This window comes from Manis javanica, chromosome 12 (genome assembly GCF_040802235.1).
Source record: "Manis javanica isolate MJ-LG chromosome 12, MJ_LKY, whole genome shotgun sequence".
Classification (NCBI taxonomy): Eukaryota; Metazoa; Chordata; class Mammalia; order Pholidota; family Manidae; genus Manis; species Manis javanica.
This window is the reverse complement of record NC_133167.1, coordinates 33,614,476-33,640,485: the sequence shown is the minus strand read 5'-3', so window position 1 is coordinate 33,640,485 and position 26,010 is coordinate 33,614,476. Positions and strand designations below refer to the sequence as shown.

Below are 26,010 nucleotides of genomic sequence, written 5' to 3'. Positions count from 1 at the left end.
AACCCTCTGGTAGGCAGCACAGCTCTGAGGCCCCTCACGGCGATAAACAGCCTGCCAGTCGTTCCCCCAGCTGGCGCGGCCCCCAACACAGTGGCCCAGTAGCCTGAGAGTGGCTGCGTGCGCCCAAGTCGGTGGAGTGGTCTGCAAGCTGCCACACGAGCCGGCGGCGGCGGCCCAGGAGTGGCCGCGCCCCCCAGCAGCCTCCCAGAATCTTCTGGCGCGCAGCCGCCCAGGCCAGATCCAAAGGCTGCCACCAGCGTGCAGCTGCCCTGCACAGGCAGAAGAAACCGGGGCAAGGTGCAAAGGGGTGCTGCTCTCACAGGAGAGCACACCCAGCATGCCTGCCACTCCCTGCAAGGCTCTGGGCTACCCTGACAATGACCCCGCCCACGGCTGCTTAGGGGATTAATCTGGAGGCTGCTCCAGGAGTGCGGGGGAGTGCGGGAAACCGACACAGGCAGCAGAGAAGGGCAAGGCGACCAGCAAGCAGGAAGGGACTTTGTTCTCCCAGCTGACACACACACTACCTACCTATAGCTACTGCTATCACCATGAAAAGGCAGAAAAACGGTCCAGTCCAGAATTACCCAGACAACCCCCAAGAGAGGGCCTGGGGAGATTGATTTAACCAATCTTCCTGAAAAAGAATTCAAAATAAAGGTCATAACCATGCTGATGGACCTGCAGAGAAATATGCAAGAGCTAAGGGAGCAAGTAGGGAGGGAGATTACAGAAATAAAACAATCTCTGGAAGGACTTAAGAGCAGACTGGATGAGGTGCAAGGGGCCATTAATGGAATAGAAATCAGAGAACAGGAACACAGAGAGAAAAGGATCTCCAAGAACGAAAGAATATTAAGAGAACTGTGTGGCCAATCCAAACAGAAAAATATTCGCATTATAGGGGTACCAGAAGAAGAAGAGAGAGAAAAAGGGATAGAAAGTGTTTTTGAAGAAAGAATTGCTGAAAACTTCCCCAAACTGGGGGAGGAAATAGTCTTTCAGACCATGGAGGCCCACAGAACTCCCAACACAAGGGACCCGAGGAGGACAACACCAAAGCACATAATAATTAAAATGGCAAAGATCAAAGACAAGGACAGAGTTTTAAAGGCAGCCAGACAGAGAAAAAAGGTCACCTACAAAGGAAAACCCATCAGGCTGTCATCAGACTTCTCAACAGAAACCTTATAGGCCAGAAGAGAATGGCATGATATATTTAATGCAATGAAACAGAAGGGCCTTGAAGCAAAGATACTGTATCCAGCACAATTATCATTTAAATATGAAGGAGGGATTAAACAATTCCCAGACAAGCAAAAGTTGAGGGAATTTGCCTCCTACAAACCACCTCTACAGGGTATTTTAGAGGGACTGCTCTAGATGGAAGTACTCCTAAGGCTAAATAGATGCCACCAGAGAAAATAAAATCACACCAAAGAAAGCAGACCAACCAAATACTAACTAAAGGCAAAAAATAAAATCAACTACCCACAAAAGCAGTTAAAGGAAACACAAAAGAGCACAGAATAGAACACCTAACATATAAAGAATGGAGGAGGAGGAATAAGGAGAGAAATAAAGAATCATCAGACTGTGTTTATAATAGCTTAATAAGAGAGTTAAGTTAGATGGCTAGATAGTAAAGAGGCTACCCTGGAACCTTTGGTAACCACAAATGTAAAGCCTGCAATGGCAATAAGTACATATCTTTCAACAATCACCCTAAATGTAAATGGACTGAATGCACCAATCAAAAGACACAGAGTAACAGAATGGATAAAAAAGCAAGACCCATCTATATGCTGCTTACAAGAGACTCACTTCAAACCCAGAAAGAAGGAGTTTGTTATAACACATGTTTAATCTCATCAGGCCAAAAAGTCCAATGCAAACACACCCCCTTTCCACAATGAAGTGAGCCTTGCCAATGTGATCAGATACCCAGTCCATTGGCAAAGACCACCCACTCTTTTATGCTCTAGGAGTCTAGTTATCTTTTTAAGGTAACTTTGCATATTTTTGCTGAGGTCTCTGAATGTGATACTTTGGTAGGTATGTATTTGCCAGGATAAATCTTGGAAGATGCATTCAGTGGGATAGCTGCTCCTTGTTTCTTGCTTAAATAATTTGGGTGGATCTGTTTGGTTTTAGATTTGATCCATTTCCAAAGTGGCATTGATCAAAAGGAGAAAGTGGGAGAGTGCTGGTGTTTATTGGCGATCCATCAGGTGCTGTATTTGCTATGCCTCTTCTTTTGAACCTTATCACTCTGTAACATGATTTAACGTTATTTCCATTTTACAGATGAGGAAAGAGTCAAGGTATGAAAAAGTTGCTGAAGGACATATATAAAGTAGTGAATCAGAATTTGTGTCCCAATGTGTCAGGGCCTATGCCCTTTCTACTTTTATTACCATCTTTTAAAAAAAGGTAGTCAAGGAAGTGGTCCCATGCCAATCCACTTGAGGTGATTACATCTGCTGATGTGATGCACATGCCTCCTCTAGGGCGATGGACATGCCACCTCTGAGACAGTTCCCTCCAACCCTATCCAAGACATTCAGAATGTAAGCTCAGTGATTATGTGTTGGGATGTCATAGTAATGTCATGACCTGACACATTTCACAATGCTTATTTTCTATATTTTGTCACACACCAGCAGCTGTTGATATAGACAGCACCAGCCCATGACCACACTTTGCACTGGCCTAGATTTTATTTTTTGAGACCCCGTTGATCTTTTCAGGGAACAAAAAAATTCCTCACCTTTATAAAATACAAGTTTATAATAGAAAAGAAGAGCATCCTCAGCTGACTATTTGGGGAAGAGCACATGGTGTATAACTTGTTAAGTGGTGATAAAGTTCTTATTTACATTTATCTACATCCCTTAGAAGAAAAAGAAATTTTAAATTGTGGAACAAAAGTCTTACAACATCTCCATCTCTGTGGCCTTTGCACACTACGGAACTGTCACTGTTACTTCTCATTTTTTCCCATCCTCTTTAATTTATGTTTTGCTTAATTTTATCCCTTAACCAACCTATATCTCCAACCAGTAATGTTTACAATGCATGTTGGAACGGAATGTACAGCTTCCTAGATGTAGCAAACATATTTAACATAGCACTGTAGTTTGGGCAAATGCAATATGGTTCTAGATTTAAATGTTAACAAATACTATGAGAGCTAGACCGTGGTTGGGGAAGCAAGACAGCAGTCCTCTCACATGACCTGTTTGTGCTCAGCAACCATGGAGATCTTAATGGAGTGTGCATTGTGTGTCAAGTATCTCATTTAAACACCAAAAACCCTGCAAGGCAGATACTGTAATCACCTTAGTTTCATGGAGGAGGGCCTTGAGGCCCAGAGAGGTTCAGTATAAATTTAATTCCTACTGGCAGAGCTGGGACTCAGATCCACACAGTGGGACTCCCAGAGTCCACATTCCTGACCCGAACGCCACATGGTCACTGCACTGCCATCTAAAAACTTGCTGGAGTGACGGGGGCAAGTAGCCCTGCATTAACCACCTGAAGCAGATGGCAGTTGAGTGGTAGGCACCCACCTGTATGGGCTCATTTCTTTTCCATTCTAGACATCAACAAGTTTCCAGTTACTGTCTCTTCTTAAGCCATTATTTGTCCTCACAGAAGATAAGCTACTTTCTGATTTGAGAAACCAGTCCCCCTTTCTCTCACCCCTTTATTCTGTCTCTCTCTTCCCACCTGTACTATGGTTTGGAATTCTCAGCTATGTCTTCCAGAGTTCTGCTGAAATGACACAGGAGTGGTTTGGGGCTTCAGAAGCAGCTTTTGCATGTCCCAAGGCACCAAAGGACAGACTTTCTAGATGGAAATCACCTCTTACTCCCTATAGTCATCTCTGTCACAGCAAACCCTCATTTTCACAGAGTAACACAATTTTAGATCTAGCCTCTCACAATGAAGATATGGAAACTGAGGCCCAAAGATTCCCCCAAAGAGATATAATCTCTCCCTGTATACCTGCACTGTCCTATATGGTAGCCACGAGTCACATGAGGCTGTTTAAATTTAAAATGAAAAATTAAGTCCTCAGATGTGCTAGTCACATTGCAGGTGCTTAACAGCCACCTGTGCTAATGGCTACCCTACCAGACAGGGCTGCTCCACAAAACCATTCCCTCAGGATGCAGAGCAGTGGCTATGTCTGCTTGCTCTTCCCGGCTGCCCTGACACTCATCTTCGGCATCCCTGCCAACCTTCACATTTCCTCTGCCACGTTGCCAAACCATTCAAGTCACCGACAGAGTGTAGGGGTCTGGCATTCATGAATAACAGAACACCAGGAGTGAAGGTGCTGGATTTCTAGGTATCTGGGAATATCTAGAAACCCTAATGGAAGTACAACCACAGACATACAAGTATCAGACACACAAAGTAAGGATTCAGGCCAGGGCTGCTTTATGGCTTGTTCTTCCATAACAGAGGCAAGGAATGGCTTCCCTGTTCCCTGGTAGAAGGGATGTACTGTGTAGACCTGGGCTTTGACATCAAGTAAGTTTGAATTTGAATCCTGGCTTTGTGACCTTGGTACTATTAGCATAAACTCAGCCCCAGGATCCTCCAACAGAAGTTCCTATTACAGGAACTAATTCTATATGTAAAGTGGGGACAGTGACATGTACCAAATAGGGTCGTTGAAAGGACAAAGAGATAATCTCACCAGCACACAACCACCACCCAGTAACCATGGATGTGGTTCCCCTTTTCCAGGATCACCTGCTTCAAAGAGTACTGCTTCAGTAATGGTTCGCACACCACCAGCAGCCCAGCCCCCACAGTACCGAAGCAACTACAAGTCAGAGGGAAGCACTTGCCAATTACTTCATGTAACCCATGGCAAGAAGAATAAGCCAGTAAAGCAGTATTGTTCTTCCTATGAATTGCTTAGGTTTTTCATGAAATTTACTGGCTAGTGGAGATATGTGTGTTATAATCATCTAAAATTCTACTTAAGTCTGAGTAATAGTTTTTTATTAGCAGCTAATCCCTTTGGTTCCACACAAGCTCAGCATTCTGGGGTAACTGACTTTTTCTATAATCATAGGGGAAAGAGTATTAAATTAGTCATTAAGTCAATGATGTCACCAGCCCAGGCTTTGTGACAGCCCTGGAGATTTCCAGGAAATCTCAAGTGGGGTTATAAAATTCTCAATATTTAATTTGAGATTCTCCTCAGTATTTTTTTAAATGGCATATGGGACTTTGAGGATGGGAAGAAAAAGTCACAAAGTCTACAAACCTATGAAGGAGTTGCTCTAAAAGGCTGGAAATTACTGCATCATTGAATCAGCTCTCACAGTAAATGTTTCATAACAAAGGCCTGTGAATTGGGTCTCATGCATTACAGAGTAAAGGACTTTTATTTGGTCACATCTTTATCGTTTAAGAAATATTTAAAAATGGTATTTATTTTTATTTCAACATGTTAACTGTGCATTTCCAAAACAGCAGGCTTTTCAAAGGAATAAATCAGAACTGTAAACACAAGTACAATATAAGTTTTGGAACTCCTACAGTTTCACAAATCCACATACTGTACATTCATAGGTGAGGTTCAGCCTGTCATCCTTCTTTATTTTTATAATTGCATGAGCATAATAAATACATCTGATTTAAAGGTCACTTAAAATGAGTCATGATAATTTACAGTACAGTACATTTCAGTTCAAGTGCAAAAATAACTATTTGCTTAATTCTATTTCTTCCTGTTACTTTTAAGCTGTGTTTTGTGGCAAAGCTAGACATCCAAGTGCAGAGTTTCTTCTCCTAGATGCAGTGTTGGGCAAGAGTGTGGTGTCATGGAGAAGCCCTCACTTTACAACTGATTCTGTCTAATCAGGGTCAGAGGGTAAGGTGAGTTGCTCATTTTTAACTCTGTTTTTTTCTTCCTCTCTTCTGTGCTCACCCACAGCTATTATACACACCATAGTTCAGTCAGCTCAAGCAGTCTTCCCTTACCAAAGCCCTTCCCCAAGTCCCTCTGGTATCCTCAGCTCCCATTTTTAGCAGCAAACTTTATGTGTGATTCACCACCCATTGATCTGACTGTAGCTGTAATATGTAGAGTAGCATACCCCGATCTGAACTGTCCAGTGTTTGTGTCTTTATGGGGAAGAAAATACTGAGATTTCTTTCTTTAGTCATTGAAAAGTATAGTTACTTCTTATTCCTGTCCTTTCCATTCCTGGTTTCCTATTCACCAGTTTTTCTCTTCACCAAAAACCAAACAAAAACTGATTCATTATGTAATTTAAAAATTTGTAATCCTCCCCCAGGCACTTAAATCTTGTACTGTCATTTGTAAATAGTACTGCTTAATTAAAGAAACCCTTAGGAATTCCGTGATTTTTTTTTCTTTAAGTTTTATCCCATCAGCTAATTAGAGCCCAAATCACTTTAAAATTGTAAATAGTGATGGGGGCTATTTACAGTCTTGAAAATTTAGTAAACCCTTGCCTATCAAGCCATAGGATACTGAATTGGTTGGTTTATTTTAAATATTTCCTCCTCTGGTCTTAAAGCCCATTTAAAACAAAAGGCATTTTAAAGGTTAGCTGAGATTGCAGTAGTCAGTAATAGCTTTTACTGCTCAAAGAATTGACTATTTTCATTGTATACCATACACATAGAAAAATATATTTGCTAGAGATATGCCAAGTTTCTGATGGAACTTTTCCCTTTTTTTTTTGTTTTTGAAACAAAAGCGTGTAAGCTACTAAATTTTATCTGGTTACATTTTAAATATGTTTTGTAATTTATTAAATGGTACTCTTCAGGACAAAATTACATGTGTATTCTGTTTCTTCTGTTTGCATTAAGAACCAAATAATTAGAATAAATAATCAGAAGAGGGAAGTTACATCAACATTCACCTTGAAACACTTTTTTCCCCTCCACTTACCTAGTGTAACTGCTGGTTTCAGCTTTTGCTGCTCTGTGAAAAAGTCCTGTAGTCCTCAGCCCAACCAACCAAGTATCTGAAGTCCTCATGAACTCCACTTCCCTTCCCATTCCAGCAGGACCATGGAAGTTTACCTGTGTCTGCCAATGTGTACTGTAGCTCCTAGGTGTGCGTGTTTCCATGTTAATGAGTTCAGGTGTTTAGAAGTGTGTGTGGTGCATCACTCCTCAAGATGAGGCATGTCCTGGGTTCAGGGTGCCTCTCCCTCTGTCCTGGCAGAGGGGCCTGGTCCCATGCAGGGTGTGAAATGAATGGGGGCCCTCAGTGTCCCCCAGCAGCAGGCTGAGCCTGCTGGTCCTCATTCTGCTCCACACTGGGGTGGGCAGGGCTGCTCTGCATCTGAGATGCTGCTGCTTGAGGGGATGGCTGGTTTCTACATGGGTCAGAATGAGTCTCACGTGGGACAGGCTGGGCTCCACCAGCTGAAGAATTTTCCCGATTTTCACTGGTGCCCTGGAAGGAGAAAACAGGAGTTACCTCACAGTCAGGACTAGCAAAAAAGTCCAGTGCTTTTTATATGCTTTCAAGTAAGATACAGGAAACATGGTGCAATCATCCTAAAGTGACCGCGTCAGGGAACAAGCACTAGACGAATAAGGACAGACTGTCTTACCTTTCATCTCTCTTCCTATGTGCAACTGCCAAAGCCGCATGAAAAACACAAACATTGTAAGCAGACGAGTCTTGTGGATAAAGGAACATAACTACAAAATCGTCACTACTGGGAAAACAAATTGTTTACATCAGCGAGTATTCACTGAATCCCCGCGCTGCCCAGCCATTGTGGCAAGTCACTGGGCAAGCAGCACAGAACTGAAACCTAGGCCACTTGCTGAGACCTGGGAACTAAGGAGCTGGAAGGCACCTTGTCTGACAGGAAGCAGGGTGTTCGCCGCCGCAGAGGCAGGGCCAGGAAAAGATGCCCTGAATGTAATAGTCCTGATGTATATTTGGGATAAAGTATACACTAAAAGTTGTATGTAGAAAGTCCATGTAGAAAAGAGAACGTAAACAAGTAATTAATATGCTAATTGTAAGTAACTATGAGGACACATTTAGTCTAGAACATACCCACAGCATGTCTGTAAAATGCCATGTTGCCACACTCCACACCACATTAAAATCAGGAAACATGTTTTTTAAAATGGGTTTTCCTCTGAATTGCTGAGCACCAAAGGAAAGTTTTATTTCTGCAATTGATTCTAAAATGTAAAAAAATATTTGCATGACTTCTTCATAAGAATAACTAAGCCATATCAACCAGTTTTTATTGATCTTAACATTACCAGAAAAAACAAATTTAATGATACTTAAGCCTAACAGGCTTTGTGAAAATGAGGGCAAGTACCCAAAGTAATGAAAACAACGCTGTTCCAGCAGAATGTCATCCTTCTCCTGCTTCCCTCTCTTAGCGACTCCTCCCACCCTCATGTTCTCCTTGCTGATGGAACAGGGACACGTGTGAGTTTATAATCTTGATAAATAGTATCAGAATAATAATATCAGAATGCAATGCATTCTGTTATCAGTAAAGAATCTGTTATCAGTAAAGAATCAGATTTGGTTTAAATTACAGAAATATTATATGTTAGTTTACAAAGTCGTGCTAAATTTAATTAAGGCAGTTCAAAATTCCTAAAAAGAAGTTACCCAAATTCCTCAAGTCTTTGTTTTCCTTATGTGTCCTCTTAAACTACTCTAGATAGAGAGCTGACATGATTTTATCAAGTAAAAGGAAGTAATTAATGTAAACACAGGGAATTGGACTCATTACTTTGGCCAAGCTTTCCATACAAGTCCATACATTTAATCATTTTCCAAAGGCTTCAGTTACAGTTACCCATCCTGTTTTATCAATATGATTTGACTTTACTCAGGAGAGATCACACTTAGAGGGACAAGAAAAATCACACTTATTATTTTCCCACGAGGCCACCAGCAAAACCACACTTGTAACTGAGCTAGGTGTCCTATCAGACCCACACAGTGGCTCAGCATGTTAATTCAGTAATTTATCAGATATTTTTTGAGGTTCCATTATAAATGTCCCCACTAGAATTTTAGAATTACAGAGAGCAATATATATGGTCCCCAAGGCAAGAATCATATATGCTTAGTGGACCCAGTATCTGTCAACATTGAAATTTTAAATATACAAAATCAGAATGGATTCTCTTTCTTTCAGGAAATGTGAAGGCTCCTGAACTCCCTAAGGCAGAATTTTCCCTCTGTGGAACCTTGTATACACCTCTAAAATGCCTTTGTCACAGAGAACTGAAATTATTTGTCTGCATGTTTATTTCCCCCACCAGACCTTCCATAAATCCCATTGCATGAATAATTAAAACAAATGAGCCGACTTAAGATAGGCTCACAGAGGAACTTTACCTGTAAAGGCTGTATCTCAGAAGCACGACTATCCCTTGTTAGCTGCATCATCTCTTTAATTTGGTAGAGTGTGTAGACAAAGGTTACCCAGGGAGACGAGCTGACCCCCCAGGCTGGCTTGTTCACATCCTCCTGTTCTTCCTGGTGCTTGGTTTTCTTGGGTGGAAGTCTGGGTTCCACACGTGGCCCGGCATCTTCTGTCTGTTGCTGTACCAAGTCAATGGTTGCTATGGGAACAGGACTAGAAGGAACAGGAATCCTTTCTGCCAACATTGTCTTGTCTGGAGAGAAAATCATGTTAAAACATTTTTCAGCATTTTCTACATATTTAAATACATAAATAAGCAGACAATCCCATATACCCATTCTAGTGAGCTTGGCAACATTAATAAATTGTATATCAAGGACTTCTTTATTTGGGTAGGTATGGAGCAAATGGATGTGATGTTTATCTTTCAGGGTCTCCTTATAGGGCTTAGTAGACATTAACTTATATTTAATATGAAATATGTTTTTCATTTAACTTAGATATAACATCTGTGGGGCATGGGTTATAGTAAATGCTGCATTAGGCCCACTTAATGCTAAGCATCAAAAGAAGAAAAGCCACACAACAGCTGTTTTTATTGGTCTTTCACTGAAGGCGTGGACCGAGGCTATATAGGAAATAATGATCCAGTTGGGATTATAAAAGAACACAAGTAAGAAATAATCAGTATTGGTCTGTCTTTCTGCATAACCTGTTGGCATTAAAATCTGCCTCTGGATTTCTGTAACAAGCTAGTCTTTCTCTTACATCAGCACTTCAAGTACTTGAGGCAAACACTCCTCTGAGGAAAGGACACCAAAGATGAGCCCTGTCCTAGGACCCAAGAGCTGAGCAAGAGGTTTGCATTTTACTGGTAGGTCTTCTTCATTTAAAAAAGTTGATTCAACTTGTTCTCATATATACATTATATTTAATGTAACCTCCTTTCTCTACAACGATTTTAATGAAGGCCATGCCTGGTTTAGGGAAAACTTCAAATTTTAAATGTAAGACTCTTTTTTCAAGTGAAGGTAAAAGCATAGAGATTAACAGCACTCCCTATCCCTAGTAGTAGAATTACTGTACAGCCTTATATGTACCTGATATAAATTTGAAATCCCTAGAGTACCAGAGAAATTTTAAACCAATACTTCCCCCCAAGACCTTAGGCTATAAAACAAAATAAAAACAAGAAAACCCCAAGCTACTTAAAACCACCAGTATTCTTTTCAACAAGTAGGTAGTAGCTTCTCTCCAGCAGTAGTACCCATGAGTTCATCAGTGCACCACTGAGAAAATCTGGACAAGTAGGTCTGCTGTGCCCTCTATTACCATCTTTGGGTTTCTTAGAGGTTTGTGTAGAATTTCACATGGCTTCAACCTGTAGAACCATTAAGAAAGAATGGACATGTTTACCTTCTTCCTCATCTGGCACCGCCAGCCACTGGATCAGGGCAAAGAGCAGGAGGATCACCAGGCAGGCCATGCCGATTCCTCGGAAGGTGGCAGCAGCCCCTGTGAAAACAAACAGAGCACTCTTGAGAGTAATTCCAGGAAATTCAGACATCTTCCTCCAAACTCAGTGTTCTAAAGTTCAGGGCAAAGGCAGGAGAGCTTGGGATAGACCAGATAATGGCAAATGGTTGTTGGCTTCATATAGTGGGAAAACCACAGGTACTGGTATTGGATCTGTCATTGATCAAATTTTAAAACTGCATTTACAAAGGATTGTTTCTAAGTACCGTTCACCATAAAATTCAATGATGCTCTTACAAAGACCTATTAAACGGCCCTATCAATCTGTAGTTGGAACAGCACAGCTCAAATAGAGCTATAAATTCTGACATTCCTAGACCCGCTTTCCACAGATCTGTGGAGCAGAATAACCTCATCTCTACCCCCACCCCAGTCTTTCCAGTAAGGGAGATCTGCCAGGGCAGGTGGATTATGTTATCACAGATGTAGTGACATTACCGAAGCCAGCATGTAGACTTTGCTGGGTCAGATCTCATGATGGAATAACAATGAGTTTTCTTTCTTCTAGAATTACTGTCTGCAGGTTTGGGTACTCTCTCTCAAACCAGAAGTACATGTGCCTCTTTGTTTGGTTCTTTTGCAGTACCTGCACAGCATCGCATTAAATCGTTTATCACAGGAGTGTGTGCCATTACAGGCGGGCCTTCATCATCTTAATGACTTAAGCACACTGCTTAATTATGCCCTAATTATGACCACCATGAAAGCTAGGAAGAGAACATGAATACTAGAGTTTAGCTTCTGACAATCTTCAGTAATAATCTGATGTTTATTTAGATATTGCTAAAAAATCTTAAATTGTCATCAAAGAAAGGGAAAAACAAAAACCATTCTTACCAAAATAATTGACTAACACGCCTCCAATCATGGCACCACAACCTCTCCCCAGACCCAGGTGAAGGCCTTGCAGGATCCCCTGAGCAGACGTCCTCAGCTCAGGGGGAACTGCTGCGCTGAGGTAGGAAATGCACGCTGCCCAGATGGCAGCATGTGTCACTCCTGGAAGGAGAAAGAGGAGGAAGGACTGTCTGATCAGCATTCCTTACGTTACTTTTTTCTGAGATGTGTATTATTTATTCAACTAGATATACAAACACCCCTAATAAAGATAAATATTTTATTATTTGTGGTAAAATATGCATAACAAAATTTACCATTTTAACCATTTTTAGGTGTATAGTTCAGTGGCATTAAGTACATTCATAATCTTGTATAGTAATACCACCATCTAGCTCCAGAATTTTTTATCATCCTAAACTGAATCTCTGTACCCATTAAATAATAACACCTCAAGTCCTGGGAACCACTGTTCAACATTCTGTCTTAACTGAATTTGACTACTCTGGGTATCTCATATATGTAGAATCATACAGTATTTATATCTGGCTTATTTCACTTGGAATAATGTCTTCAAAATTCATCCATATCATAGCATGTGTCAGAATTTCCAACCTTTGTAAGGATAATATTCCAATGTGTATAGGTAATATTTTGTTGATCGTTCATGTTGATAGACATTTGGGTTGCTTCTACCTTTTGGCTATTGTGAATGCTATGAATGTATATGTGCAAGTATCCTTTTGAGTCCCTGCTATCAATTCTCCTGAGTATATACCTAGAAGTGAAATTGCTAGGTCATATTAATATGTTTAGCACTTTAAGGGACTGCTTGTTTTCCACAATAATGGCACCATTTTACATTCCCTCCAGAAATGTACAAGAGTTCCAATTTCTCTACTTCCTATCACTTGTTATTTTCTGTGTTTTTTATAATAGTAATCATAATGGGTATAAAGTGATCTATCATTGTGGTTTTGATTTGCATTCCCTACTGGCTAGTGATGTTGAGAGACTTTATGTTTATTGTTGATTTGTGTATCTTCTTTGGAGAAATGTCCATTCAAGTCTTTTGCCTATCTTTGAATTGGGTTATTTTTTTTCTGCTGTTGAGTCATAGGAGTTCTATACATATTTTGCATATTAACCCCTTTTTGGGTACCTACTTTGACATTAAGGCTATTTCCATTTTTTTCCATTATAGTTAACACCATGATTAACATTTTTGGAAGTATAGCTTATTACTATCTTAGATTATTTACATTGGCTATAATTCTACAAGTGGGGTTAATAATTCAAAGGGTATAACAATTTTATGCTTTTAATACATAGTTCTAATTTGTCTTCCAAAGAATGTAAAGACCATTTATAATGTCTCTTTGCCAGTTTTATTGTATCTTCACAATTTGTTGGGATGGGGAGAAGGATAAAGATAACAAATGAAAAACACACTTGGTCATTATTTCAATGTACAGCAACTGTGCATTGTGCAAATTTAAATCTTTATTACTTTAAATGTATTGAAGAGATATTTTCACAAGACATTTTATAGCTAGAAGGGATTAGGAAATCATCTGGTTCTGCCTAGATTAACTCATGGTCTTGTTCCTTGAAAAAATTTTCATTTGGAGATGATATCATAAACTCTTAATTTATATTTTGGAAAATAAAGCTAAAAGATTAATATTCATTTTAGATTTAATCTGACATTAGCCTTCTTTAAGCCAAAATGGAGTAACAGGGACTGCATTTGCCTTCCTTCCTGAAACAATCAAAAACTGGACAGAATATGTGAAATAGTTCCCAAGACAATGAACATCAGCAACAAAGGCCGTGATCTCTGAGAGATGGGAAACCAAGGAGGAGTCCCAGCTTGCTGCCTGGTTAGGGTGTGAAAGCTGCAGAGCACAGAGTGGCACCCACTGAGTGAGGAGGCGAAGCTAAAAGTCCAGGGAGACCTAGGCAGCTAGGTTCCAGGGCAAAGTACCAGAGAGGAGAGGGCTTCACAGAAAGAAACTTCAGAGATCTGTGGACAGTTTTCCTCAAATACTCAGTAGAGTACAGATCAACAGAAGCATGCATAGAAACTATCCAAAGTCGGGATGAACCAACCAAAAGCATTACAGAAAACTGTACTTAGAACCCATTCAGGGCTGGGAATAGCACCTGTTTCAACCAGCCATACTGGGAAGACTCAAGATTCCTGGGATCAGTGAAGTACTCAAAAGGGTCTTGTGTTAGTATTATGAAAGAGTCAGCCCTAGTCTAAGCACTGCTCTTGTTCCACCTAAGTTATCTTTAAAATCAAGATCCAGAAGGATCATATGATTTCCAAGCAATTTAGCTGTGTCCCAGAACAAAATTCAAGAATATTTATAGGAATACAAAAATACCCAGAACCCAGCATGATAAAATTCACAATGTTTGGCATATAATGAAATCTTATTTCAGGGAAGATCTTATTTAAGTAGATCCATAATAGAATAAGCACTATTTTTACTGGGTACATTAGATTATATATCCTATAGTTAACTGAGAACATCAAAATAATTTTTCTTAGGCTTATCTTTTTTTTAATTATAAAGATGTTCTAGATGATTGGAGATAGCATACACACTTAAACTAATATCCATGTAAGTCAAATAAAGAATTTTCTTTATTTGGCTAAACAATTGCAGTACCTTAGGTAATGCCAGCTTTCTCAGAATTGAATAATGCCTGGATAGAGTCTTAATTAATAAATGTTGACACAGCAGTATACAAGAGAAATATTTTTAAATATTTTCATTTATATTACTGAAGATGCTAACCCCATTTCTTTTCAGATGTGCATAGTTTTTCATTAACACTAAGAAAAAACTAAAAAAGATTCCAAGAAATAAAATGAATTTATTCAGAATTAATTAGATTCAATAGTAACATCCAAAACATAAGTTTTGGAAATCATTTCTTAAAGATGAATCATCAAAGATTTGAAAACATCAAATGGATGTAAAGGGTGATGCCAAACCTATTGTTAAATCTATGTCTGAACAATCAATTGCAGAATTTACAAGTAGACAAAGGTGGACCTATGTATTTAAGTGGCCAAAACAATAACAAAGATACTTTTTGCTATAATTCTAGATCAGTATAACTCTAGCAGTTATTGTCTTAAGTGTGAAGGCTTGGGCACATATAAAATCTTCCAGTCATAGGGTTCCTTTTTCTCTTTCTTCCTCTCTCCCTCTCTCTTTCTTTCTTTCCAAAATTCTAAGGGTTTTCTAAAACTTTGAGTCTTATGTTTTTAGACTATTCTTAGAATTTGTTGGCTGGAATTAAGTGGCAGTTGTAAAAGATTCCCTATACTTAGATTTCTAGAGTTTCCTTATTGCTTTTTGTAACTGATTAGATAGTTGGGAACTATAGTCCTTAAAGCAACTTAGGGAATTAACTGAAGGAAAAAATTGTAAAGTATTGAGTAAAAAAAAAAAAAAAACTTTTCTCTGGTATTAAAAGCAAAGTGAAAGCCACTCTGTCTGAATGCTACAACATTTTCCGGGGCAGATACACAATTAAAATTGGTTTCTGTGAAATACCTTATTTCAAAGTATCATGTAAATAGAAGAATTTACACCACTTTCCAGAAAAGAAACTAACAAAACTAAAGAAGGGATTGTGCTGGTAACATCATCTTTGTATACAAATGACAGTTGTGGAATTGTAGTTCTTACTTGTAGACTTGAATATGCAATCTTCTAGTAATCATATTAATAATCTGAAACTCTTGCCAGTATTTTTACTAGAGTTACATTCTGGTTCTCTAATTTTAAAATAAAAATAAAGGCATCTAGAAATCTAAAAACCCTCCACTATTTTCCATGTGTAAAACAAGAAGGAAGTCTTGACAACTATACTACCTGAAACAACTTCCTTGTAAAATTTAGGACTTAAAAAAGAGATCATAAGCTGGGAAAAGAAAATGCTTCTGTTTTCTTTACCTCTTATTACAGAACTGTGAAAAAGTAGTAGATGATGATTTCCTATTATGATGAAATAAATAAGCAGATTTATTCAGTGGCATGGGTAAATATGTTTACATTAGAGCTACAAATTTTTAAGCCTTTCGTATGAGATAACCAAGTTGGTGACTCAAATAGTAAGAATAAAAGATGTTACCTTCTAACTGATAATTAACAAAGGCACACAAATTAATACTTGTGATATATATTATCTCTTCCTTGGCTACTTGTCACAAAACTGATACTTTTGAGTGGCAATTCAACATCATATGTTAACTGATGATGAATGACTCAATGACCACAGAGGTCACAGAAACTTAGCTTCCAACTTCTACTTTACGTTTTGGGTTCCCTCAGGATTTTCTAGGCCTAACTGAGACACAGAGATATTTTCATATCACCTACTGCCAAGACCTTAACTATTTGGGGATATATTATATTTGAGTAACCTAGCTCCATTAGAAATAATTATGATTAACATTAATTTTTTGTCATTAATAATAATAATACAGCAGCATACTCTACCAGGAATTGTACTAAGTGTTTTACCTAGATTATCTCATTTATCTCTCCAGTAATAGGTACTATTTTTCTTTTCATTTCCAAAAAAGGAGACTAAGGCACAGAGATTAAAGTGCCTATCCAAAGTCACACAGAAAACTGGATAGTGGAACAGGCCTTGAACTCAAGGTATCTAAGTTCAGAACTTCAGTGCTTAAGTACTACTACACTACGCACCCTCATAACAACTATTGAAAGTATTTTATAATAAATGTAATCAGTTACTTTGAGAGGTTTTGTTGATAATATCAAACATGCCCAACAATCTTTCAATTTTAAAAATGTATATACTTACTACCTTCTTCCCCGCCCTTCCTAAAGAGCTCAAATCATACATATTATCAAGGTTTTTTTGTGTGTGTCCCTAGTAACTCTTTACTTTATAATATTCAAAACTGGTATTTGATTCTGCAAAATGAATTTCAAGACTGTTCGGTCTTGGCCTACAAGAATGCTCTATTGCAATAAATGGCATGTATGAGCAAGAAAAAAATCATCCTGAGCAGACAGCTGCTCTTTGTAAAATGCTGCTTGGCTTAGGGAAATCATATCAAATGACTGGGAGGGGTGAGAACTGACAATCAGTGTATTGGGGAACTAGGATTTTTTGTTTAGTTTTTCTTGTTCTGCCACTGACTTGTGCTCACTGAACAAAATATAAGTATCCCTTTAGCACTGGTACATTGAGTCAATTGTGACAAAACTTTCCCATTGATGGACCAAATCATACATTTCAATTAGTTTGGTGTATCTTTCAAATGCTGGGATAAAAAAAAAAGCTTCTGAAAGATCAGCCTGCTAGAAATCAGACTATTCTTTCCTAAAAAAAAAAGGGACAAAAAACAAAGACCTCTGTTGGGTAGGCAATAAAAGGAGTCTGTATTGCTTATGGTAATTCCAGTTGGTGTAACACATAAACAAACCTCAGAATCTTAGTGGTTTTACACTTTGGATATTTTCTTTTCTTGCTCATATAAAGTTCAATGGTCATAGGACAGAAAGAGTAGTAGTTCTGCTCAGGGACACAGGCTGCAGAGACTATACCATCTTCAACACCTGGTTCCCTGGGGTACCAATATTCAGCTGACAGAGGAGGGAGGAGAGGACGGCACATGGGAAATTTATGGGCTGGGTTTAGAAGTGACACAATTTCTGCTCACATTCCACTGGGCAGAATCAGTCATATGGTCATACCTAACTGCAAGTGAGGCTGGGAAATAGAGTCCAGCTGTGTGTCCATGAAGAAAAGGAAACAGCAGGTGAACAGCAAACCAGTATCTCTGCCAAAAGCAGGGCACCAACAGCAATGGACCTTCCAGAAATAGCAGAGGACCCACAGAGAGCAAAAGACCGAGTAGCAACTGCAGTATCCTTCCGTAAGTCCCATGAAAGAGGCTTTATAGAAGACATGCACAATTACAGTATTATTAAAGACCAGTGCTCCCACATCCACCAATGTACAGCACCACAAAAATCTCCTTCATGCATTCATTCAACAGCACTTACTGAGTGAGCACTTAAGTGCCAGAGCCCCTGCTCTGATTTGAGAATATGATTACATACAAAACACATCCTTAACCATCATGAAGCCTAACAGTCTGCTGGGTGGAAAGAGGCAGGATTTACCCAAATGGGGAGCAGACTGAGCTCCTTGAGGATAATAAATACATCCAGCACCTAGCATACAGCTTGACACGTAATGGCAGCTGAGCAAAGGATGTTGAAGTGAAAAATAAGAAAGCAAGCTTTTATGGATAAAAGGTACTGGGTAGGGTTGGAGAAACTCCCAAATCCCATGCATGTATGAGTAAAAATGGACAGAGGAGATGAAGCTTCTGTGAGCTTCCATATGCTTCACCTTGCAAGTTAAAAAAAAAAAAAAGACGTGAGTTCCTTAAAAGGGGGGGTCTATAACTGACACAACAGTGTGTTGGGGGCTCTCATAAATTTCACATGCTGGCATGTGCCCTTAGCTTACCTTAGCAGGGTTTTTTTGTTCTTATTTATGTTTTATTTTGGTATCATTAATCTACAATTACATGAGCAACATTATGGTTACTAGACTCCATCATCAAGTCCCCACCACATACCCCACTACAGTCACTGTCCCTCAGCATAGTAAGATATTATAGAATCACTACTTGTCTTCTCTGTGTTGTACAGCCCTCCCCTTCCCCCTGCCCCACATCATGTGTGCTAATCGTAATGCCCCTTTTCCCCCTTCTCCCTTCCTTCCCACCTGTCCTCTCCAGTCTCTTTCCCTTTGGTAACTGTTAGTCCATTCTTGGGTTCTGTGAGTCTGCTGCTGTTTTGTTCCTTCAGTTTTTTCTTTGTTCTTATACTCCACAGATGAGTGAAATCATTTGATACTTGTCTTTCTCCACCTGGCTTATTTCACTGAGCATAATACACTCTAGCTCCATCCATGTTATTGCAAATGGTAGGATTTGTGTTCTTATGGTTGAATAATATTCCATTGTATATATAGACCACATCTTCTTTACCCATTCATCTACTGATGGGCACTTAGGTTGATTCCATTTCTTGGCTATTGTAAATAGTGCTGTGATAAACATAGGGGTGCATATGTCTTTTTCAAACTGGGCTCCTGCATTTTTAGGGTAAATTCCTAGGAGTGGAATTCCTGGGTCAAATGGTATTTCTATTTTGAGTTTTTTGAGGAACCTCCATACTGCTTTCTACAATGGTTGAACTAATTTACATTCCCACCAGCAGTGTAGGAGGGTTCCCCTTTCTCCACATCCTCGCCAGCATTTGTTGTTGTTAGTCTTCTGGATGTTGGCCATCCTAGCTGGTGTGAGGTGATATCTCATTGTGGTTTTAATTTGCATTTCTCTGATGATTAGCGATGTGGAGCATCTTTTCATGTGCCTGTTGGCCATCTGAATTTCTTCTCTGGAGAAGTGTCTGTTCAGATCCTCTGTCCATTTCTTAATTGGATTATTTGCTTTTGTTTGTTGAGGTACATGAGCTCTTTATATATTTTGGACCTTAGCAGGTTTTAAGACACTACCACCCAAACTAACTGCATTTAATGTCAACACTTGGCAAACTATATACTACACCCTCAGTGCTTCCCCATAAGAACCCCCACATGAGAATTGCTTTTATATCAAAGCCAGTAAAAAATTTTACTCAAAGATAACTTTTGAACAGTGTGCACTAACTAGTCATTTATGGCCAGGCTTTGATATATAATTGCAATTTAACTTCTCAGAGTGAATCTTTTTAATTAATTTCCCCTGATCCTGATTTCTATTTATTTGACTTCTTATTTTACTTTTATTCTTATTTTACATTATTTAATTTATTGAAAGCTAACTGTATGCCAGGTAATGTACTAAATATTTTGAGTGGATTAGTTTAATATTCACATCAACCTATTTCACAGCATAAGTGTCTGAAGCTTATCGAGATTAAACATTTTGCCCAAAGACACAGTTTATAGGAAGGGAAGTTGGAATATAAGAGTCTTAATTCAAACCTAAGCACTTTATGGTTTCCAAATCACTGCATATTTTTGTAAGATGCCTCAAAAATTTATAGAATGAGGTAGGAGCTGCCTCAAAAATTACAGAATGAGGTAGGAGCATAAATAAGTAAATGATTAAAATATACTGATGTTTCTACAGATGTGCAATGGATGGCAGGATGGTAGGTACCCTATGAAAAAAGCTATTAAAGATTCAACTTTAAAATTCAGTTTTCAAAGTTTCCTCACAAATTTATATTTTTGAGATAGAACTTCCTGTATTATTTAAGAGCTTTAAAAATTAGAAAATATTAACTATAGCACATTTTGCAGGGGACTAGGACTATAAAATCAAACAACAAACATAGTATATCTTCCTATGTGCATATCTCTTTGGAGAATTAAAAGAATTAAAAAAGTATAAGGCATGGTCTTTGCATTTAAGAGTTAAAACCAACTCAGCAAGTAAAACTAGTATTTGTAAAATAGGTGGGTGGCAATTAACTACTGAACTGTGTAACACAGTCATAAATTTTAGAACCTAAGTGTGGGATGCAATAAACAGAAAAGGTTTCTTGAAGTAGAAGACATTTAAAATGAATTCTAAGTGGACAAAATAATTTGTTTTGAAGAAAAGGTTATATAAGAACTTTTAGTAACTATAAAGCATGAGAATGACAAAGAAAATTGCTCTAATTTATAAAACTATTATAATTAAAAAATTAATTCTCACAGTAACACCAGTGAGTTTCAGAGGCCAATTTATCAGCTGAAATGCTAAACTTAGAGCATTTGTCTATCTTATGTATTCATATGTTTCAGTGGTTAAGGCAGACAGAAAATTTCCAATATGGATAATAACAGATTGGAATCATGTCTGGAATTTCCACCATCAGATAAAGGCTGCATGGTGATCCTTTCATGATTTCTCCATGATCTTTCAGAACAAGTGAGGAAGGAACATACGGTTCTTGGCTGAATACGCAAATTAAGTAAGAAAGCAGAGCTCCACACATGTCAGCTCAAGCCCTCCTGGTGACATTAAAAAAACATTTTTCATCAAAATCTTAACCCGGTTCCCACTGATTTGAGCACCCTGTAGAAAAGAACCTGACACAGACCTCGTTTTCACTCTTTAGCACTTCAGCCATTATATCAAATACCTCAAAAAGACTTCTTTAGTTATAACACAGCAGCCCTGGGCTGGCCTAACTGTCCCTAAACACATTTTTAATAGCAAGAATAATTTTGACCACATCATCATAAAGTCTAGTAAAGATTTACAATCAATACATAGGAAGAAGCATAACAAATTTGATTTTCATCAAAAGTGTATACTCCCAATCACAGTCATGAATATTTAAATGTTTCTTGTACAAAAGTAAAGGAGAAAATTCCTAAGGGTTTTTACAATGAGATCCTGATAAATATGAACTATCCCACTCTCTACTCCACTCAGCCATGCTTCTAAGCACTTAGATCCACTGTCTCTTTTTAAAATAAATTGTAGAATCCTTGTGGGCAAAACATTTGTCTTCTTAATATGGTGCCACCAGTTGCCTACAGAACAACTTATTTGCTGCAAATGGTAGCTGAACTGCTAAAAGATAAGGCTGCAAGAGAACATTAGCCTAAATGTGAGAAAGATCACAGAAGAGAAATGGCTTCACAATTTCCAACAGCATCTGGCAGTCTTACCTTGATCCCCAGATACCTGCATAGCCTCCTCGCTATGGGCCTCTTCATCTGCTTCCTGTCTGCTAATTATTACCAACATGACCTGAGGAAATGAGTGCTGAAATGATGATCAAGAGCTCCAAGGAATAAAGGAAAATAAGGACTCCTTTTCCATTAGTTACATGCAATGCCAAAGAGGAAGAGATGCGCAGTGGGAGATGTGTAATAAAGCACATCACTTATCTCTTCATTTGCTCATTAGGAGGTACTAGTTCTCATGGTGTTTTGGGAATCAGGCAAGGGGTGACAGAATGAAGATACAGACTTCACTTCTTCTATTTTTAAAAACGACTCTCTTGTGTGGCACTAGTTGGGAATCAAAGAATGGAAATGCTTGTGTTGTTCAGTGTCAAGGTCATCAATGATGAGAGCCAATATCCCACTCCCCAGTCCTCCCCTTCCTAAGATTAGATCTTTAGTAATCATTGTGTAACAATTCTAGTCAAGGAATTACGAGGCATCTATCATGACAGGGGGCTTATCCTGAAATTAAATCATTCAGATTTGTCATCATCAGTTCTTGATTTACTGTACCCTAAGTAGAACCGCCTTAAGCACAGACTCTGAAGTCATTGGGACACCATTTGTAAAGGTGGAAGAATCTAGACTGGCAAAACAAACCTTTTCAGTCAGAAGTGTATTCCTGTGTCACAGGATTTATTCCACATGGATAATCTACTATTTTCCATGGGATGGGCATGGGTCAAACAAAAGCAAGAGATTTTTTTTTTGTTGTGCAGCCAAAATACTCAGCACTAACTCTGCCAGGGAATGAAACTGTCTCCTACAGTTTTAGACACAAAACGCTCTGTAGAACTGGTCACAAAGCCCTCTGTTACACAAGGAGACTCTGTATTTACAGATCCCCCCTTTTTACTTGCTTCGGATCAGTAACTAGGTTTCTATGAGAATAAAATGAAACACAGAGGTATAAATTGTAGCCTGCCAAGGAAGCAAAATTCCTGTTTAGATTCAGAACATGGTGAGCTTTGTAAATCCTGGGATGATTGCCCTGAGGTACGCATAAGTATCATAAAAATGTCCCAGATCTGTCACTTGGAATGATAAATATGTCAGTCTCTAGCCATGGTATACCACTTAGGTTTCTGGATGATTCCATTCTGCTTTTCACTTCTGAGCTTTGGCATTTGGCTCTGTGGCATTTTCTCTAGCTAAAATGCCCATTCTCTTTAGGCCACCTGGTGGATTCCTATTCACCCTTCAAAATTTAGCTCATGTGTGATTTTCCTAAGGAATCTTTTAATAGTATCTTTACCCTCTCACTCCTTGCTTCACAACACTAATCATTCCTACCATGGAGCTCCTTCTCTGTTACTTGGCACATTTTTCTAATTCCACCTAATACACATTGTAGTAATCATGTGTTTACACATCTGGCTTCCAGAACAGATGGTGAGACATTGGGGCCTAAGTTAATATACTGTTGTTGTTTTCTTTAATCACATTTGCAGCACCCAGCATGCTGCCTGACTCTTAGTAGCTATTTAATATATCTTCAATAAATTACCAGGAAAAAAGAGTTTTTCAATTCACAAGAGCGTTTGTTTATTCCCCTCTTACAACACTGTGCTGTTTCTTTGACCATTTCATTAAAAAAGCTTCTCTCTTCTGCTCACTTGTATCACTTAGGCAAACTGTCCTTTTCCATCTAATTAAAAGGAGAAAAAGCAGGGGTGGGGAGCAGAAAAATATGGCAGCATGAGAAGTGAGGCAGAAATCTCCTCCCAAAACCATATAAAAAACAGGAAAATACAGCAAATACAACTAATCCTGAAAAAGGAACCTGAGATAAGACTAACAGACTGCCTGCATCTGGGAAAAAGAGAAGGCCTCCCAGAAAAAGGTAAAGTAGCAAAGCCATGATCCAGTGGGACCTAAATCCCCCACCCAAGCTCACCAGCAGGAGGAAGAGAAACGGAGCGAGGAGGAAGTAGAAGCCCAGGACTGCTAACCATCCACCTTGGGAGGTTTGCTCTGGGAGCATGCACCCACATTACATGGTGCTCTAGAGATTAGAGGGGTTGGAAAGCATAAACTGGCAGAATACTTAGACTGAGATTCCAGCCACTTGTGGAGAACAGGTACACACAACTGGCTGCTCTGGGACAAGAGAAAGGTGGGCACTCTAAGAGACTTCCCAACAGCAAGAAGGCTGCTTAAGGGGCAAGGATTACAAAGACCTTGCTGCTCAGGAGAAAGGACAGGTGGACAAAATCATCCTGGCACACTCAGCCCAGCAGGTTGGGAACTTTCAGGAGCTTCAGGCACTCCATCCCCCTGGCTGATAACAGGGCTGAGGCACCCCACTGCAATATTCAGCCTGCTGCTCCTTCATCCCAGCAGTCATTGGTTGCCCCCACCATGGTGCCAAGCCATCGGGAGGGCAGCCCCACCTTAGCAGCTAGAGGGGGATAGCACAGAGGCTCTTCGCTGTGTGCTCAGCCCTCTATCCCTGGCAGTGGAGGCAGGCACTGCAGCAAGAAAGCAGGAAATAGCTCTTTCCTCCTGGCAGGCATGGGTGCCACATCCCTGAAACCCCCCCAACCCCACCATTGTGCCAGGTCCTGGGCAGCTCCAAAGATCACAGTGTCCTGGCACTGGGGGCAGTGCCTACAAAAAGGTATTATTCCATAGAAACCATCAGAAATATGAAACAGCAAAAGGATCTTGTATAAATCATAATCCCTCAAACACCAGAAAGAGACTAAATGAAACTGAAATCACCAATCTTCTTGATAAAGATTTCAAAAAAAAATCATAAACATGCCCACAAAGCTACAGAATACTATTCAAGATCTCAGGGAGGACTTCAAGAAAGAGATAGAAACTTTGAAAAATATATTATCTGAAATGAAACAAACAATTGAGGAATTTAAAAGGAGATTAGATGAAGTAGAGAAGACAGTAAATGGAAAATAAATTAGAGAACAGGAATACAAAGAAGCTGAGGAAGAGAGAGAAAAAAGCATCTCTAGGAATGAAAGAATAATAAGAGAACTGTGTGACCATACAAATGCAAAAATATTCGCATTACAGGGGTACCAGAAGAAGAAGAGAGAATAAAGAGATAGAAAGTCTCTTTGAAGAAATAATTGCTATAAACTTCCCCAATCTATGTGATGAAATATTCTCTCAGATCATGGAGGTGCACAGATCTCCCAACACAGGGATCCAAGGAAGGAAACACAAAGACATGTAATAATTAAAATGGCAATGATCAAGGACAAGAAGAGAGTATAAAGAGCAGCCACAGAGAGAAAAAGGATCATATACAAAGGAAAACCCATCAGGCTATCATCAGACTTCTCAGCAGAAACCTTACAAGATGGAAGGGAGTGGCAAGATATATGAAACAGAAGAGCCTCAAACCAAGAATACTCTATCAAGCAAGACTATCATTTAAATTTGAAGGAGGGATTAAACAATTTCCACATAAGCAAAAGTTGAAAGAATTTACCTCCCAAAAACTGTCTCTACAGTGCATTTTAAAGGGACTGCTATATATGGAAGTGCTCCTAAGGCTAAGTAGCTGTCAGCAGAGAAAATAAAACCATAGTGAAGGAAGTAGACCAATTAATTACAAATTCAAAATGAAATAAACTACCCACAAAGTTAGTAAGTGGATACACAAAGAGTACAGAGTACAACACCTAATAGATAAGGAGTGGAGGAGGAAGAAAAAGAAGGGAAAAAAAAAGGACCTTTAGATTATGTTTCAAATAGCATCATAAGCAAGTTAAGTTAGTCTATTAGACAGTAAAGAAGCTGCCCTTGAACCTTTGGTAACCATAAATCTAAAGACTGCAATAGCAATAAGTATATATCTGTCAATAATCACGCTAAATGTAAATGGACTGAATGCATCAATCAAAAGACATAAGGTTACCGAATGGATAAAAAAACAAGACATGTTTATATGCTGCCTACAAGAGACTCACTTCAAACCCAAAGATATTTCATGCAACTAATAGGGAGAAAAAAGCAGGAGTTGCAGTACTTGTATCAGACAAAATAGACTTCAAAACAAAAAAGTAACAATACATAAAGAAGACTTTACATAATGATAAAGGGGTCAGTCAAACAAGAGGATATAACCATTATAAATATCTGTGCACCCAATACAGGAGCACCTAATATGTGAAACAAATACTAACAGAATTAAAGGGGGAAATAGAATGCAATGCATTCATTTTAGGAGACTTCAACACTCTACTCACTCCAAAGAACAGATCAACCAGACAGAAAATAAGGAGACAGAGGCACTGAACAACACAATAGAACAGATGGACCTAACAGACATCTACAGAACACTCCACCCAAAAGCAGCAGGATACAGAATCTTCTCAAGTACAGATGGGATATTTTCAAGAATAGATCATATACTAGGCCACAAAAA

The 26,010-nt window shown here is 39.0% G+C and overlaps 1 protein-coding gene across 6 annotated transcripts in view; it reads right to left on the bottom strand.

Moving 5' to 3' along the window:
* MFSD6 (major facilitator superfamily domain containing 6) overlaps positions 1–26,010 on the bottom strand; it is a 103,067-nt gene that overhangs the window by 18,151 nt on the left and 58,906 nt on the right. For 3 of the 6 annotated variants that reach the window (XM_073218385.1, XM_073218390.1, XM_073218387.1), the window contains 4 exons: positions 11,802–11,963; positions 10,845–10,943; positions 9,401–9,681; positions 6,953–7,465 (listed from right to left, as the gene is read on the bottom strand). In XM_073218385.1, the coding sequence (XP_073074486.1) occupies positions 7,274–7,465; positions 9,401–9,681; positions 10,845–10,943; positions 11,802–11,963 (734 nt within the window). In that variant the 3' untranslated portion in view covers positions 6,953–7,273. Of the gene's footprint in view, positions 1–5,392; positions 7,466–7,625; positions 7,651–9,400; positions 9,682–10,844; positions 10,944–11,801; positions 11,964–26,010 lie in introns of those variants that run through there. The other 3 variants (XM_073218389.1, XM_073218388.1, XM_073218386.1) reach the window with 3 other exon arrangements.